Source organism: Oryzias melastigma, linkage group LG7, assembly GCF_002922805.2.
Source record: "Oryzias melastigma strain HK-1 linkage group LG7, ASM292280v2, whole genome shotgun sequence".
Classification (NCBI taxonomy): Eukaryota; Metazoa; Chordata; class Actinopteri; order Beloniformes; family Adrianichthyidae; genus Oryzias; species Oryzias melastigma.
In genome coordinates, this window is record NC_050518.1 from 16962395 (window position 1) to 16979416 (window position 17022).

Consider the following 17022-nt stretch of genomic DNA (forward strand, 5'->3'; position numbering starts at 1 on the left):
TATATATTGACCCTAACTAGCGAATATTCACTTCCTCACTAATACAAAAAGTACTGAAAGCTGCTATCACACACATCACTTTCGATTCTTTATCAAATTAACATGTTTTTTATATATACTTTTAAATAGCTTTTTAATGAGAAATATGGTGGTTGAGCCAAAACTTGCACAAAGTACAAGCACACAACATAACTTCTAAAATTTCCGGTTTTTAAACTAGCTTTTGATCCGAAAGCAACTTGGTCCAACATTGTCTTTTTGTATGGTCTCAATTTTTATTTCTTTTTTTATGTCATCTTTTTATTTTCTCGCATGTTTATTTCACCTTTTTAAATGTTATTAAAAGATGATGCATGTAAAAAGATCTATAGGTAAATTTATGCCATAAGAGATAGTTCATACTTCATTTGATTTTAAAAAAAGAGCTTTTCAAAGATATAAAATGCTTTAAAACCTTTAATCCAAAAACAGATGCCATTCTAAAATATAAATAAATGAACAACCAAGGCTGAAAGTACAGAAATGCGATCCTCTAAGACAAGAAGAACAGTAAAATATAGAGTAATTTCATCTTTAGTTTAAATTTTGCACTAAAATCTACTCGTTTTTTAAGATATGATGCACTGACAATAACAATTTTTGGATGGAAGTGGAGGAATAATAAAAACACTATCTGATTTTAATTGTTTTTATTTACAATTATCATAAAAAGGGCACAGCACACATTACTTTCAATTATTTAGCAATAATGTTAAGTAACAGCGGGTACATTCCTGGACGGGACAGAATGAGAACTAAAGAGATTCTAAATCCAGATGAATGTTCCTACAAATTCATCACACTAAAAAGAGGCACAAATTAATATTATTATTATTATTATTGTCCAAAAACCTACATTGTAGCAGAGCAGAGTACGGTACCTTTGCTGTTGTCTTCTGCCGACAGCTGCAAGTAATGAATTCTTGATCCAGACTACATTAGATATGAATGGATGATACTCTGCCTAGCAACCAAATGGCCAATGAAAAACAAACCCAAATCATTAAAAACGTACAGATCAATGTTTACATTTAACTATGTGTTCGATTCATCAGAGGTTAGCTTACAGGTAGAACTTATTCTAGAAGGTAACTTGCACCTTTTATTACATAAAAAGTGTATAATAACAAACACGTTAGTACAAAAAAAATGTTTAAATTGTGCGACCGCAGCTCAGATTTTTCAACACTTCCACAGATTGCTTCAACCGGAAACAAATATCAGTCAGTTTTGTGTCAAAATATTGACATGCTTTCTGTTCATCATCTAACGTAGCTCTAGTGCGCCCCCCGGTGGTCTCCAGTGAGGAATCCTTCCTTGTGACTGGAAGTGATATGGAACCTGTAGATGGGTTGGGCAGCGCCTTCTTGCACACTAAAGAAACCCTGTTAAAGCGACTATTTCACTCAAGTGTCTGCCAGAACGAAAAGTCTTGCCAGTCTGTTTGGAGAGCGCAGCTCTCATCGGATGTTGGCCATGTCCTCCAGGTGAGGCGTCTTCATGCAGCCCGTGCAGAGCTGATCCATCCACAGGGGGGCTTCGTGCTGGAGAGGGGTGCGGCGGGGGTAGAAAGTGTAGGACGTGTCGTAATTCAGAAGACAGCTCAGAGAGGCCATGTAGATGTCTGAGAAACGATTTAGACGCCTAGAAAAATAGGTGGGGTTGTGTAATGTTCTAAAGATGCTGCCGAACTGAGGGTTGAACAGGTTCTTCGTCATCACCCTGAGGAAATATTAAAAAAATACATTCAGAACTTTTTTTTTTTGCAGTATATTTTAAATTATGCTTACTTAGTATTTGCATAGTTTCATTTTTTATTTCCATTTTTTAATTTTTTCTACTTTTTCTGAATAATGTAATTAAAAAAATCTAATTATTCTTATTTTAAACACATATTTAGACTACTTGTCGTATGCAGAAAAGCAAGAAAATAAAACTGGCTCTCCCACCGTTGTCAGTACAAAAGGAACATAAAACAGAGCGTCTGGGTTCACCAGGTTCACTGGGTGCAAATATGTGTCGGTTGGACTTGCCTCAGTTCTTCTCTTTCCTTTTGCCACTCCAGAAAAACATCTCTGGACTCGGCATCGCGGTGGACCTGAGACATCAGAGAAAAACTGGTTTGATTTTATTGTAAACAAACGTGAAAAAAAACACATTTCCCGTTACACATGAAGTAATTATTTCTCAGTTAACACTAGAAAATGTGAGCACGTATTGTTTTTGTCTAAATGTATTTCTAGTTTTTCTTTAACTGCACATGACCCACTCTGAAGTCAGCAGCTGCTGTAAAAACAGTTGTTGTGTGTGTGAGGTTTTTTTCTTCTTCTCCTGTTTGGTCGGGTCACAGAGGTCACTCACATGAGCAGACTCACAAATGAGTGTGGTGTGACTCTGCTTCTGAACGTTAAGAGGACGTATAGAATTCTTTTTGTCTCATTTTACTCTGCTTTAACTTCTCCGCCTGCAGCGGCTCAAACATATTTTCCTGTGTCCCGTCTTGAAATGCTTCTGCAAAATTCACTTATTGGCTAATCCTCTTCCAAATGCACAAGCTTTACATCTCAAGAGGAGTTTAAAAACACGCTTTAGGACAGTGTTTTGGCAACTTCATAAACCTCCAACGATCAAAAACAAACATCTCCTCCTCACCTGGAGGCGCTCCATAAGACCAGTTAGAGCCTGCAGCCAGGTGAGGTTCACAGCATACCGGTGAGCACTCACAACTTTGGTCTCGTGGTCCAGCTCAGGGACGATGGCTGCTGTACGCCAGCCGTGCCGCAACATGAGGTCCTGCAACAATCGGCAAAAAGATGAGTTCACTTTAGCAATGGCAGCCCAAAGTGTAAACATGAACCAATTTATTAGAGAAAAAATAGTTAATATATCTACAAAAAATACAAAACAAAACCTTTTTTTTAACAATAAAATTAAGAAGTTTGAAGGTGCTTATTTTTAAAATAGTATAAGAAAAAATGCTTTATTAGAGAAACATTTGTGTCTTTTCAGCAACCAATTTGATGTCAAATAATAATGATGACAATATTTATTCACAGGTAGAAAATATTCACAGATGTAATTTCCTAAAAGTTGATTTTAAGGTTGAAACCAACATTAAACACCAAGTTATTGACGGCATGGCTTATTTAAATCTCCCTGATTATGATACATAATTATCAATAAACAATCAGCACAAATATCTCATGTCACTTCTAAGGCAAGGTGGAGGAAGAATTATAATTAGGGCTTAATTTGCAGTTATAAGACCCAAACAAAAAACAGTTTAACTCAAAGGTCAACACAATTGTCCACATTCTGCAGCTGTAACTGTGCAGGGATGCACTGAGCAGGAGCTTTAAACAAAAAAAAGCAATAAAATTCCAACTTTACTGCAAAATGTCCTAAAGCCAGTAAGCACGTAAAGTGCAGGGTGAAAAAACTCAAACTGTGATCCTTCACTACATAGAGTACTTACAGCCAAGTCACTGTAAAGATGGTCTCCAAAGTAAAGGACCTTTGAGCCCCTCCAGCCCGTCAGTCTGAGAAAGTCGAACAAATTCCCCTGAAACACAGAAACACATTCACTCACTTGAGCAACTTACTCTAAAGCACAATCAACATCTCCCTCCATAACTGTCCTTGTCGAGTGGAGTTTTTGGATAAAACCTCAAGTTTGATCTGCAGACAACAGGTCTAAGCAAATACTTGGAACTGGGACAATATGGGAAGTGGGCCACAGGCTGAGCAAATATCCAGTATCATTTTTAGAAAACTCGATATGGTTGCTAAAGAGCAACAAGCAATGAGAAAAAAACAGTACAAGGAGAATCACACAACAGAGTCGAGACAAAATGCTTTAAAGTCCCACTCCAAACATTTTTGATCTACTTTAAGTGTTCCCAATGGCCTTTTAAGGGTGATTACACCATTTTTAACCACATTTTTAAAAAACTGTGTCATAGTTTCTGCAGAGCAGCAGGAATTCATCAGAAATGTACCTGAATTGTAGATGGAACTGTTAGCGGGGAGCAAGTCCACTCACACTTCCCATCATCCAGCTGTTTACATGCTCTCCCGCTAACTTACAGCCCCTCACACCCCCAGCTTAACATTACTGTGAAGCAAAAATGGCGAGCGATATTGGAGCAATCCAGCTATAGAGTTTTAGCATAGACTGTATATAAGAATGGACAGATCGAGCAATGAGGTCCCCCATTGGAAATGCATTACTTCCTCTGCCCGCGAAAGTAGGCCGCCGCTTTCACCGTCAATTCCTGAAACGGATACCGCCATTCGCAAACAATCTCCAGCGATTGGTCTGAGTCATAGCTGAGTCATGGAATCTACAGGAAGTACTGTCGCCAATCAGGAGTGAGATTATTGCAACCGTCTGCCTCTTTCCACGCCTCGACCACGTGACCGCGGATGTAAACAGCTTCTACTTTAATAACGGCGGCACGGGAGAATCGTACAAGTCTTTGTTCAAGCCTTTGAGGGAGAACCATTCCAACATTTGATTCTGTCAGCGGTCCTTTTGGATTTACTTACATTTATTCCTTTTTGTCGAGATAAAAGGGGCATTTGGGTGACGCCGTGCCCGCCGTCCCCTCGCGCGCGGGCCGCAGCGGCCAGGTTAGAGTCTGATCAGATGCACGTGAGAAGTGTGTTCAGCGGTATTTAAAATAAATAACCATCCTAACAAGTGAACAGCTGGATCTTTTTTCTGTTTGAAAACACGACCAGGTTTCAAGTTTGTCTCGCGCTCCTCAGACGGCTGCCTCTAATTCAGGCTGACGCTGAAAAATTGCGGCGAAGATGAAACTTTGGTTGGTGATTTTATGCGCATATATGCAAATTATAATTTATAAGCTACAATAAAACAGTGGAAAAAAAAAGAAAAACGAACGTTAAACAAAGAAAAAAGTCCAAAGCACATAACCTCAGAGTGAAGAAAGAGTAAATCCTCATCTAAAAATGTCGACAGCATGCTCCTCTTGTTGTTTTAAACTGCTGCATCGGTACATTCCACTGAGGAAAACAACAGTAGAACAATGACTGGTACATTGTTGAATTGTAAAGTAGGTGTTAAAAGGTCTTCACGGACTCATTGATGAAGTCTGCTCCCATTGGCTACCCGCCATCTGTCACTCAAACCCCCCAGACGGTCGACGTCAGACCCACAAACGCTTATTGAGCCATCTGATTGGTCAATTTATAACTCTAATAGCTTGTGATAATGGATAAAAATCTTTTTTAAAAAATTAGGATTAGAAAAAAGAAGTTAAGCAGAAAGCAGCAGAGGAAGAATGATTATTCTGACACATAAAATGACTGAGAAATAACTGTCTGTTTCCCAACGTAAGTCAATGGGACTTTGGCTTTTTTGCAACCCAGTGGTACTTCCTATATGGAACACGGGAGTAGTGGGCTTGCTCTGTCCAGTTATTCTTATACAGTCTATGAGTTTTAGTCGTCTAAAAGTGGATGAATAAGAATGGAAAGAAGCGGAGAGCTTGTGGCCTGTCGATTGTAGTACCAACGTCACAACTACAAGCTTTTTCCAACATAATTTTTGTGTTCTGATTCTATTTCACAACCACTTTAATAAAGAAATAATCAAAAACGTTTAATTTTCTTTATGCATGTCCTCCATTATCAGAAAAATGCAACAAGAATATGATAAAAACACAATTTTCATTGGAGTAATAATGATTACAAATAAAATTAAACTAAAAATATCAGATTATAAAACATATTTGTAGGGATGTCAGAAATTTGCAACAATAAAAGCTCATTCTGCCAACCAAACGACCCTGAGGTAACTCTCAGTTTCCAGAGCTCCTACACAGCAGCTTTAGTAAGAAGACTCACCTGCTTGTAAATCTGTCCCTTTTCCAAACTGTTTATCTTCTCCCACCGCAGATCTCCATTACCATCCAAGCGCCTGAAAGGCCTGCAACAGTTTTTTAAAAAAGCGCTGCTGAGATCGTTCTCTGGAACTAGAGTTACCCGGTTCCCACAGCAAAGACGTGAACTCACTTGATGCAGTCGGTGAAGAAGTGGGGCTTGTCTGCCTGTACGATGACAACATCGAAGAAGTCTCGCCAGTTTTTCCCCACCATGTGCGTCATTCCTTTATCCCTGCTCGCAAAAAAAAAATAAACCCTTTTAGCACAGCAGCTTGTTGTGAGTCAGAAGCAACCACATCTTTTTGTGTAAACTTACACAAAGCTGAAGGGACTGTTAGTGATGAGGAAAAGCTTCTTTCCATGACTGACCAGTTTATGCAAAACGGCGTCCGTCTCATCTCCTCTCAGGATGAACTTATCTGAAAAGAGCGTAAACAAGAGTTTCTTTGGATGCTTTTTTTTTTATTTAAATTATGAAAAAATAGAGAAATATTCTTACCAAGATCTTGCATGATCCACTTGTACATGTATCCTTTGATGTGAACCATGCCGATGGCTTCCTGTTTTTTAAAGAAAACTTTTACTAAAACGCTTTGAGAGACAAATCAATCACAATTTTTGAACACGAATGTCCACACTGTCGAAGCAGTGGGTGTTCACTGTAAAATCAAAGTTCAGGAAAGAGAGGAAATGCAAGTCATTGTTTTGAGCTCCCTTAAAGAGAGCCCGCTGCTCTGAAAGCAGCTGCAGACCGAGGGTCACGGCGTCCTCCTGACTGAGAGCCAAAAGTGAAGAAAAACCAAGCTGCACTCACAGAGACATCCTTGAAGAGATGCACTGGATCATACTCGATGTCATTGGTGATGAAAAAGTCGTTGGCCACAGCCATGAGAGTCATCTCGGGGATGGAGAAAATGTCCATGAACTGCTTCACCTTTGGCCCCTGTGTGCAAAAGATGACACGAAGATTTATGTGACTTTTTTTTCCTTGAGAACCAGAACTAAGTCCAAAAAAACTATTTTTTTAAAGGAGTGGGTGGATTATGAAACTGCAAAAAATATAAAGAGGTTGGAGTTAAACTTCAAAACATCAAAGTCCAAATTGTTCCTAATTGGAAACACTTAAGCAACAGGGAGGCTAACCGGAAACTTCTGCAGCTCACGACTGAATGAGTCTGACGTGCAGAAAAAACTAAACAAAATCTTCTGGACACAGAGTTCCCAAAGTGAGTTTTTCCAGTACAATCCAAGTGATTTGTGGGATCTTTTGGATGCAAGAGACTCCGACTAAAATCCCTCTTTTTAGAGCCGCGTCTTTATCTGGAATATCTGAGAACAGCAGCAGATTGCACCCTGACCTTGTTTTGAAAGTGACCAGATGAGATTATAATATTTTGCTAAGGCAGCACTGTGGAGAGAGCTGCACTCATGTCCGTGCCAAAGCAAGCAAATTCCACACAGAAGAAACACTGAAACCAAATCTGACTGGAACAAAAGTCGGGCAGCCCAGCAGACATGTTCCTCTGCTCCCAAACGAACGTCTAAAACAGAACGAACAAATTACTTTAAATGGGATGAAAAGTGTGCTACTCGCCTTTCCGTAGAAGCCGCTGTCCTGCTGCAAGGGGACATGGAAGGTCCCACCGTAAAGCTCAAGGACTTCTTCATCCGGAAGAGGAGACAAGCCCCTAAAAGCAGAAAACAAACTCACTTTTATATGGAAAATATTTGGTTTTTGACACAAAAAATGAATACAATTCCTTCATTTAATGTTTTATTAGGAAAACTCTAGTCTCATCAAAATCACAACATCATTTTTGACAGCTTCACCATTAGCTGGAGCACTATTGCCAGGTGATTTTTACCCAAGCAAAAGTATTTGCATGATTTCCAATATGTTGGATATTTCTGAGTGTCATGGGTCCCAGGAATGAGTAGACCAAAGATCAAGTCTGCAGAATCGTTATTTTTTATAGGAATATTTTTGTTCTCAAATTCCTAATTTTTCTGTCATTTTCAAGCATTTTTTTAGGATCTTCCTTCTTATATTTTCCATTTTCTTACATAAATCACAGTTGAAAATAAAAGAACAATACTTTAATTAATTATGTGTCGTCATATTTTGATATAATACTTTTTATTGGGTATATTATATTGAGTAAAAATTACTCAGCAAAAGTGATGCTGTAACTTTTTATAGCAAATGTGTTGTAGGGTTACATTTTTGTTAATTTAAGAACAATAGCTGTCAATTTAAAGAAAACTGAAAAATTTGAATCAACTTTTAGTGAGTTTTTATGCACAAAAACAACTATTTTTTTCCATTAGTTTTCTCACCGATACACTGTTCCTGGCTGGATGTAATGAAATGCATCTATTTTCATCAGAAGACCCTGCAAACCAAATAGTCTGATTGTTAAAAAAAAGTGATCAAATCAACATCTACTTCATTTTTGGGGGTAAATTCAAGCACCTTTTGAATGTCATAGTGAAGACCACGGACGGCAAAGTTGGGAAGATAGTCGTATTTCTTGATTTCTTCAGGGTACTGTAAAGCAAAGAGAACAAAACATGAGTGAGAAAAGCTTCACAAAGCCACCGTACTTGATGCGGCTTGTTAGACACACCTTGAAATGTTCAACTAGGAAATCCCTTGCAGTGTTGTAGATGAGTGTGTTGAGCGCGTTGGAGTACTGAGCCAAGGTGTAGTCATAGTCGAAGCCATAGATGTCCACCTCGGCCAGGTTGACTTCGTTGTTGGCGTAAATGACTGAGGAGTTGAGGCTTTTACACGCCCCTGGAGGGATCAGATCTAATCCACAAGGAGAGACAAAAAGCACGTTTAAAGCATGACTCATCAGATCTGGTAGTAAAAAAAAAAAAAAATGACTAAGGGAAAATGAACAGAAGTTTTTGGAAGGAAGGGCTGGAGTGGTGCAGGTTGATTTTTTTCCCCCACTTCTGCAGAAAGGAAAAACTGCTGTTTTCATTTCAGAGGGCCTGGCAAGTTAACCGGAGGTTGTGCAACATGGGGTTCTCACATGTTAACAGACTAAACCATGACAACCCAAAAAAGGAACATTCTGTACATGACCACTGTACTTAAATACATGGCTGAAAAGGAACACGGCACAAGGAGTGGTTCAGTTTTACTTCTGGTTTCTTCTTGCAGTTTTTCCAGCGTTATTTATTCATGTTTAGGAAAACGAAAATACATGCAGACAGATTGAACGATTTGTAATAAGTTTCTGAGGCAGACGGGAAATAATCTGGCTGGATAGAAGCGGACAGCAGGCTATGCTACTGCTGATCTACAGGAGAAAGTAGGCCATGACCTTTCACCCTGAGACAGGTCAGCAAGTGCTGCAGCTGTGCAACAAGAATGCATCCACAGAGCCTCGGGCAAGTTTCCCTGCAGCCTTTTTCACCTCTTTTTATGCAAAGTCACTTCTTTAAAGATGCCATCTGTGAAATTGGTGGAATGTGTGGCTGGCTTTCAAGTAAAAGGCCTTTCTGGGCAGAATTTGTAAGCAGGAGTGAGTCCCTCAAAGACAAGTTTCTAAGTCAACAAGTTAACTTAGAATGCAGCGGAAAAGGAGGTTAAACCGAGTGAAGCTGCTTTTAAAGTTTATCATTTTAACTATTATTTTAAAAATACCAGATTTTTTTTAATAGGCTTTTCTTATCATTATATATTTTACTACAAATGAAAGAATCAAAAATATGTATTTCTAACAGTTTATTTCATTTAAAAAATATTGTTTTTTTCTATTTTTGCAATGCTTAAAGAAACTTGTATTAATTATTTTCTCAATTTTTGTCAATAATTATACTAAAGGTGACTCAAAAAATTAAGGAGACATGCGTGGGGTAAAGCTGCTTGCTTAGCTCCGCCCCCAATAATGTTTATTTGTGTTTTTATTCTCAGGAGTAGAAAATTGCATTAAAATAAGATGTTTTTGCATTGTTACTATGTGAGTGTTTGAGCTCAAAGTGTCCTTTGAGTCTCATAAAGCAGCAGAAATGTTACATCCGCTGTTGCCTCCATTGTTGCCATCTCGCCCTGTCAGTGTTTTTCCAAACTTCCCCTGCAGCCTGTGTGCAGGGCGTGCAGTATGGCGCGAGTCTGAACGTAAACAACTGCGACACGCACGCATTGTTGCACGGACACAGACGATCGCTGACACTAAAACGCGCACGGACGTGAATGTGCGACGTGGCATGGATGTGAAGCCACAAACAACAACCGTCTCCCCGCGCGCGCTGTGGCGCGCGGCGCTCTGCTGCAGCTTTACAAAGTGAGGCGCAGTGTTTACAATGTTTGGATCGATCCCAGAGCTGCAGGGGCGCGCACGGAGCATGCAAGGAGGGAGCTTTTTTCATTGTTCCTGCTTGCGTTTGCAATATTTAAGTTTGCAGAATCGACAGCATGTGAGGCGCCGTCTGTCAACATAGAGGGAGGAAGAAGGGGTTCCCCCCTCACGTACAAAATGTTCTGAAGATAAAGATCTCCGATGAGCCTGTGACGTGGATGGCTACTTGCTTTGAGGAGGTGGGCCTCCAGACTCAGAGGGGGGGTATTCTTACCGTAAACCAGCCGCTTCAGGTCGTTGTAACGCGTCCACAGATAGGACCGCTGGTCCATCGGAGCCGCGTTGGAGGTGAAGGAGCGCCTCCTCACGCCGGTGACACCGGGACCACGCATGGACTCCTTGGGTCTCTTGGTGTCCCCAGACGCACATTTGTGTGGATGCTCACCGGGTGACGGCGCCTCGCCACTTTGGTGTCTGGACTTCTCGCCATGGTCTCCAAACGCCCCGCACGTGGTGGAGAGTCTGCTCGCCTTCGGGTTTCGGGGCAGCGGGGGCGTCCCGTTTCCTCTTGACCACAGCGAACGTGTCAGAGCTGTACCCACCGTCTTCAGCGACATGTTTGCGGAGCCTCCTTTTCGCTTTGGACTGGAGGGCTGGGACGAAAACACAGCCTTGCTTTCACATAAACCACGCCTCCCGTTTATCATAGCCCCGCCCCAATTTAAAGGGCCAGGCTCATTCCTGCGCGTCTGATGACGGCTATCTGTGAAAGCATCGCCGAGAAACAGACTGATTGTCTCCTCTGGAATTTTACTGATACCTTCAGGAAATCCAGGCTTTGAGTAGTTTATCTCCTGGAGTGGAAACACAGTAAATGAGCTTTAACCACTTGTTAACGAGCACTCAATTAAGGCACCTCAAAAGGGCGACTTGAGCCGTCAAAGTAGAATATTCGTTGTCGTTATTTGCTTTGAGCCTTCTCGGCTTCCGTACATAGGAGACTGTTTTGTATTTGTTCTGAAATTTCTGCTGCATGGCTCATGTTTTGGATTAATATTCTGAAGCTTTGCATAGTCATAACAGACAGAACTAAATATATTTAACTAAAAGTTGCTTAAATTTGATCATACTCATTATTTAAGAAATAACTGAAACTGAAATGAAAGTAAGATAACGTTTTTGAACATGTTCTTCTCAATATTATTAACTTTACAATGAAAGATATTTTTTTAAATACTTCAGTAGTTTCAGAAGAAAAGTCATGTTACAAAAATAAATAAACATTTTAAATTGATAGAAGATTTATTATTTAGAATCCTTATTAATACTAAGTGATGTAAAATTTACATTTAAAATGATCAACATTTTGTCTATTTTATATGTAATTGTTGAGCAAAGGTTTTGACTGAACATAATCTTGTTGATCTTGTGTTTGTTTTAAATCTTTGCGGTTGCAGACACACCCTTTTAAGTACATTTGGTTCTTTTTTTCTACTGAGCTGGAACTGGAACGTGCAGAACAGAGCTTGTTTTTGTTTCTCTGAAAGGACAAATGCTTCATTCTGAAAGTGCGTTGTCTATGTAAAAGCATCTGTTGTGCATCTCAAGTGCACATTAATGCTACAACCATCACATATGTCCTAGTACTCCTGTTCACACGGAAGGATTTTCTTGGCAGAAGAGCAAGGCTTAATGATCTGAGAGTTAAAATCAGCTTGTTTTTGTCATTCACTCTGGAGTCTTAAAACACAAAATATTGTTCTAGCTGCAAATATTAAAAATTATATTTTGTGTTTTTATCGAAATGTTTCAAAGTTGTTTCCTTTAGTGTCTCAAAATATTCTCTGTCACGGTTCTTCTAAATTTTGCTCTGAACTGTTCTGTCAGCTGTGTTTTATTAGCCTCATGTGGTCCTTATGTGGACATTTTCCCTCTCTAGTTTCCAAAATGAATAATTTAATATTCATCATATTTGTATTTATCCTTCAGTAATAAAAGTATTTAAGGTTTTTGAATGGTTTAATTTTTGGTGTCATCAAACACTAACAATTCAATTTTTAAAAATCTATTTTTCATGCTTATACTTGAAGGAATGTTGCCAGTTTTGCTGAAATCAAGTGGGTGGGGGCACCTTCGTACGTCACTTAAACACACATGTACCGTATTTTTCGGACTATAAGTCGCACCGGAGTATAAGTCGCAGGGGCCAAAAAATGCATAATGAAGAAGAAAAAACCATACATAAGTCGCACTGGAGTATAAGTCGCATTTTTTTCAAGTAATTTATTTTACAAACTGGTTGAAAAAAACGATATTACATCATCCTGGAAGGTAAGTTATAACATTCATAAGTGAATAGAAAACAGGCTGAATATGTGTCAACACATATTCACATATTAGCATCATGAAAAAAACGAAAAGGTGTAGCATTTATATAACATAACAGTTTTATTTAACCATAGACTCAAGAACTCATCAACTTTGTATCTTTACTGTAATTAATTGCACGCAATCTCACTCCATATCACTAAATCCCTTAAATTCTTCGTCCTCTGTGTCACGTCTGAATAACTAAAGTAATTAAAGTAATTGCATAGATCACCATAAGAGGGCACTCTAGACTTACGGTCCATATCTCATCATTCAAAATTCGTATATAAGTCGCACTGGAGTATAAGTCGCAGGGACATTCAATCTATGAAAAAAACCGCGACTTATAGTCCGGAAAATACGGTAATTACAAAAACTGTCAACCACATTTCTTTGCGCAAGGTTGTTTTATTTAAAGTAATAAAGATATTTTTAAAGCCTGTTTAGCAATTTAACAAAAAAATGCAAAAGATATGTAAAGCCAGGAGAAAACTAAAGGCTCAGCAAAGACAGTTGTGTAATTCTCACTTTGTGTGAAGAGATCTGAAACAGATCTTTTTTCCACTTTGCATTAGCAACTGGTCTCGAGTAAATAACTGGAAGGGGGCGGTCATGGCGGCTTCTGAAACCCCTAAAATTTCCTCCAGCCTGACCTGTCAATCATCCAACCCTCCCTCCTCTACTTTATCAGATCTTAAGACAACAGCAAAAGGCTAAACCAAGGCAGAATCCCTAGATCAGGCTTGTCTAAAGTCTGGTCCCTGGGGTAACTTCCACCGACCTGCAGGCTCCTGTCATAAAATTAATAATTTGCGGCCCCCAACATTTTCTAAAAACTTGGTTAGGTTATAAGCCATTTTAAACCTGTGGCATTACAATCACACAACCCTTTTGTGACACTTTCTAGCTCACTTCTAAAGTGGCGACTGTAAAATAATAATAATAATAATAACAATATTAAAAAGTAGATCAACAGAGAGGGCTGCAGCTATCAGGACAATTGGAAATTTTGGTATTTTTTTCAGTGAAATACAAAATATCCATGTCTGCCTCATATTTTAAGAGACTGGCTGGTTTCAAGGAGGCATTAAGACAAGACATGTCACCTACTCCAAACTAACTGGGAACGAATGCTGCATTGTCTTTAAATATGAAATTCATAGTATTTTGGATTAAAAAAAATAAAATAAAAAAACTTTTTATGTTCTACATGACTAAATTAAAATCATGCCATTCCAATTAAATTTCCATTATATTCAAAGAATGCAGGCCGAATGGTTGACCCTCACCAGATCCAGCCCTCTGCAAAAAGTTGGACCCCCTGACCTATACAGTCCAGCTGCACCAAACTCAAACTAAGCAGTTTTCATGCTTCAAAGCATCAAAATCTAAAAAACCTGCACAAATCTTTTGTTGTATTTGTTTTATTTGAGGCTCTCACACCCCTTCTCTGCAGTTTGCAATGCTCCAACCACGCCTGTTAGCTAATAGAAGTTGACATCCAGCCTATGGCTATTCTATAGACTCCATAGGCTACCGGTGCTAACGTCCCCACCCCCACACAACTCAGTCTATAAGCTCTCCTTGTCTCTCACCACATGGTCGGCTGCTGCCACCGGAGACAACGACTCGCTGCAGTCTGTCATTGGCTGCAGCCTGCTATCGCTGCATGACCTACACACCTCATGCACTCTGAGCTGAGCAGAACACTCCCCCCTTTAAGGAACTAAACTTTCTGCAACGTTCTTTCTGCAGCCCCCACAATCTAAAGATCACTGGCAACAAACAATATTTTGGCTTGGCTTTGCACAATGCAAATCAAGCTTAATGCTCTTGAGCAAGTGTGCTTGGCACTTATGGATTCTCAATGGTAGTTTAAAAAAATCTATTTTTAAAAGCTGTCTGAGTCTGGTGAAAGTTTTTATTTTGTTTGCAAAACCACAAACACATTTATAAAGAATATTGTTTTTTTTTTTTCCTCTGGGACAAGTCCCAATTTTCCTCACAAGATCCTTTTGTCTGAAAACTGCACATGTAGTCATTTATCCACACTATGCATACAAATATTTGGAGTAAATGAAACAAACTTTGTGTTGATGTTGTTGAGCAATGTGGGAGAATGTGAAAGGAAGTTTAAAAAATAGGCAGAAAAGTCAGGAACTCCTTTCTGCAAACATGCATGATTGGTTTTGAGTCTTGAGTTTAGACTGAATGTTAGACAAAAGTCTCAGTAATTTGCTTAACTTTGCTCCACACTTAAATCATTGTTTTTTATCTGTCTTTCTCCAGCAGAACAGGAATGTTCTGAGACAGACCTGGTGGTGCTCAAACTTGCTCTGCAGGCTGACCTAAAAAGAAAAAACACACCCATGAATCCCAAACTTTTCTGCAACAAAAATGTGAATGCGGCAATCAGGAAATAATCCACAACAGATTAAGGAGCTTTAGCCCTTTAAGTAGTTTTAGGAACTTTCATTTGGGGCTTTAATCTGTGTTTCACATGAGAACAGAACTTGGGTTTTTCAGGGATACTGAATTAAAGTTCATTTCAATGCCCTTTATATGGATTTGTCTTTTTAATACAGTTTTTAATTTACCTTTTGGGGTGATGAATTGCAACTCACAAAAGGATTTCCTGCAGGTACTGATGCTCTTCATGGAAGCTCAAAAAATGAATTTTATAGGAATCAGGGACTTTTTCACCCTCTTCTGTTTGTAATTTCAAACTCAACTTTTTAAATTTTCCCCCACAACAATCCACTCTTAATGTTTGAGACATTCCTTGTTGTTCTGAGGATTGTCAGCATCTCAAAGCTCATTTCCTGTTTAACGTGCTTGTGGATGGACAGGACTCTTGGCAGGAAATTGTTAAACGTTTTCATATGATTACCAAGCAGCATGAAATCTAAATTTTGCAGCTGAAACTGAAAACAATTCTTTTAAATTGTACATATTCTGAGGTTTAACTTTTCAATTTAAAGAAATCTACTTTACAAAGCAGGAGATGAAAGACAGGAAAAGTATTTCCATCAGAACTGGAAAAATCCTTAATTATTACTGTCAATTTTCAAAAGTGATTGTATATGTAAAAACTGATTTGTATTGATTCATTACTATCTTATCTCAAGGAGCAAAACAAAACCCACTGATAAGATGTTGTGGGTCATTTGAATAGATTTTTCTGACCATTTGAACAGTCAAAAAAAACGTTCACAGGAGGAAAAGATCAGGGATGTCTTTCACTAACAGTTGTTTATTTCTGTTTTCAATCTTATTTTTGTAAAGTAGAGGTCCATTCAGAACTCTTTTCTTTTTTCTTGCAAGAACACTCAGCCCACATTCCTGGTGTCACTCATTCCCATCTGAGAGGCCACTGGATCACAGACTTGCAGGAGCAGCTCAGGCAACTGAGGTTAAATGTCTTGCTCAAGAGCACCACAGTGAGGCTAAAGCAAAAACTTCTTTAGCCTGATCCGACCATCTCTTAAAATTATTATTCCAAGGATGTTTTACGAGTGACTGAAGGAATAAAATATGTTTTTAACATTAAGAAGGTGCAAAATATTTACTCATTTGTTAGGGTGTGTTGTGAAACATCTTGGTTAACAGAGGGGTTGCAGAACTGCACCAGAAAAACTGGATGAGACCCAGCCTTGTGACAGAGACAGAGGGACGGAATGTCACTGTTGGGAGAACGCCTCAACACGAACCCACAGGCAGACGTTCTTCTGTCTAAAGACTGGACCCAGAAATCTCAGAAATGTAAATAACAAACATCACTTAGTAGAAAAAACAGGATGGACAAAACACATGTATGTGAAATTCTAATTTAATGTAAAATTCAGTGCTGCTGCTTCTCATTTTAAAGGTGAACCACTGAGGGAGGGTGTTCCTTGTAGAAGCTTTTCAGAATAAAAAACAAAACAAAACAATAAAAACATCTAATACATTAAAACAAATAATGGTTTTGGACATTTTATGTCATCATCTTGTAGAACAGTCTATGGTTTTTGCATATGTTAAAAACTCCAAACATAGCCATCAAATAATTACATCTTAGTCAATATATATATATATTTACAAGGCTGTGGAATTGTGATTTGTGCTCATTTTTAAAATACTTTTCTTATTCTTTTTTTTTCTTTAACACATAATTTATTTAGATCCTAAATGGCTATGTTGGGTCATCCATGTTCTACGTGTCAGGAGTCAGGTCTCTGCCTCCCCCACTGACCACCAGAGGGAGCCATCCCCTGAATATTAGCCTACCCCTGGTCCCTCTTCTCCTCATTACTACATCTCCCATCAGCTACTGCATGCTGTTTCCAGACTCCACCAGCTGATCTGCAACCTTAAATCAGCACAGCTGTATTTAAGCAGGCACTGGGCTC

The 17022-nt window shown here is 38.9% G+C and overlaps 1 protein-coding gene across 1 annotated transcript; it reads right to left on the reverse strand.

Moving 5' to 3' along the window:
* Positions 1-672: 672 nt before the first annotated feature.
* Positions 673-11145, reverse strand: nt5dc2 (5'-nucleotidase domain containing 2). Its single transcript, XM_024293658.2, has 14 exons — positions 10536-11145; positions 8576-8760; positions 8422-8496; positions 8286-8341; positions 7543-7636; positions 6763-6891; positions 6448-6508; positions 6265-6367; positions 6079-6180; positions 5911-5992; positions 3515-3601; positions 2692-2832; positions 2073-2137; positions 673-1761 (listed from the first exon to the last, which is right to left on the reverse strand). Exons 1-14 carry the CDS (start codon positions 10966-10968, stop codon positions 1500-1502), a joined length of 1875 nt encoding a protein of 624 aa, XP_024149426.1. The 5' UTR covers positions 10969-11145; the 3' UTR covers positions 673-1499.
* Positions 11146-17022: the final 5877 nt, after the last annotated feature.

Coding starts and splice junctions, on each gene's coding strand:
- nt5dc2 (XM_024293658.2), bottom strand. CDS start 10,968: ATGATAAACGGGAGGCGTGGTTTATGTGAAAGCAAGGCTGTGTTTTCG. Junction 6,181..6,264: donor AACAGTCCCTTCAGCTTTGT/GTAAGTTTACAC, acceptor TTTTGCGAGCAG/GGATAAAGGAATGACGCACA. Junction 2,138..2,691: donor GTCTTATGGAGCGCCTCCAG/GTGAGGAGGAGA, acceptor CTGATGTCTCAG/GTCCACCGCGATGCCGAGTC.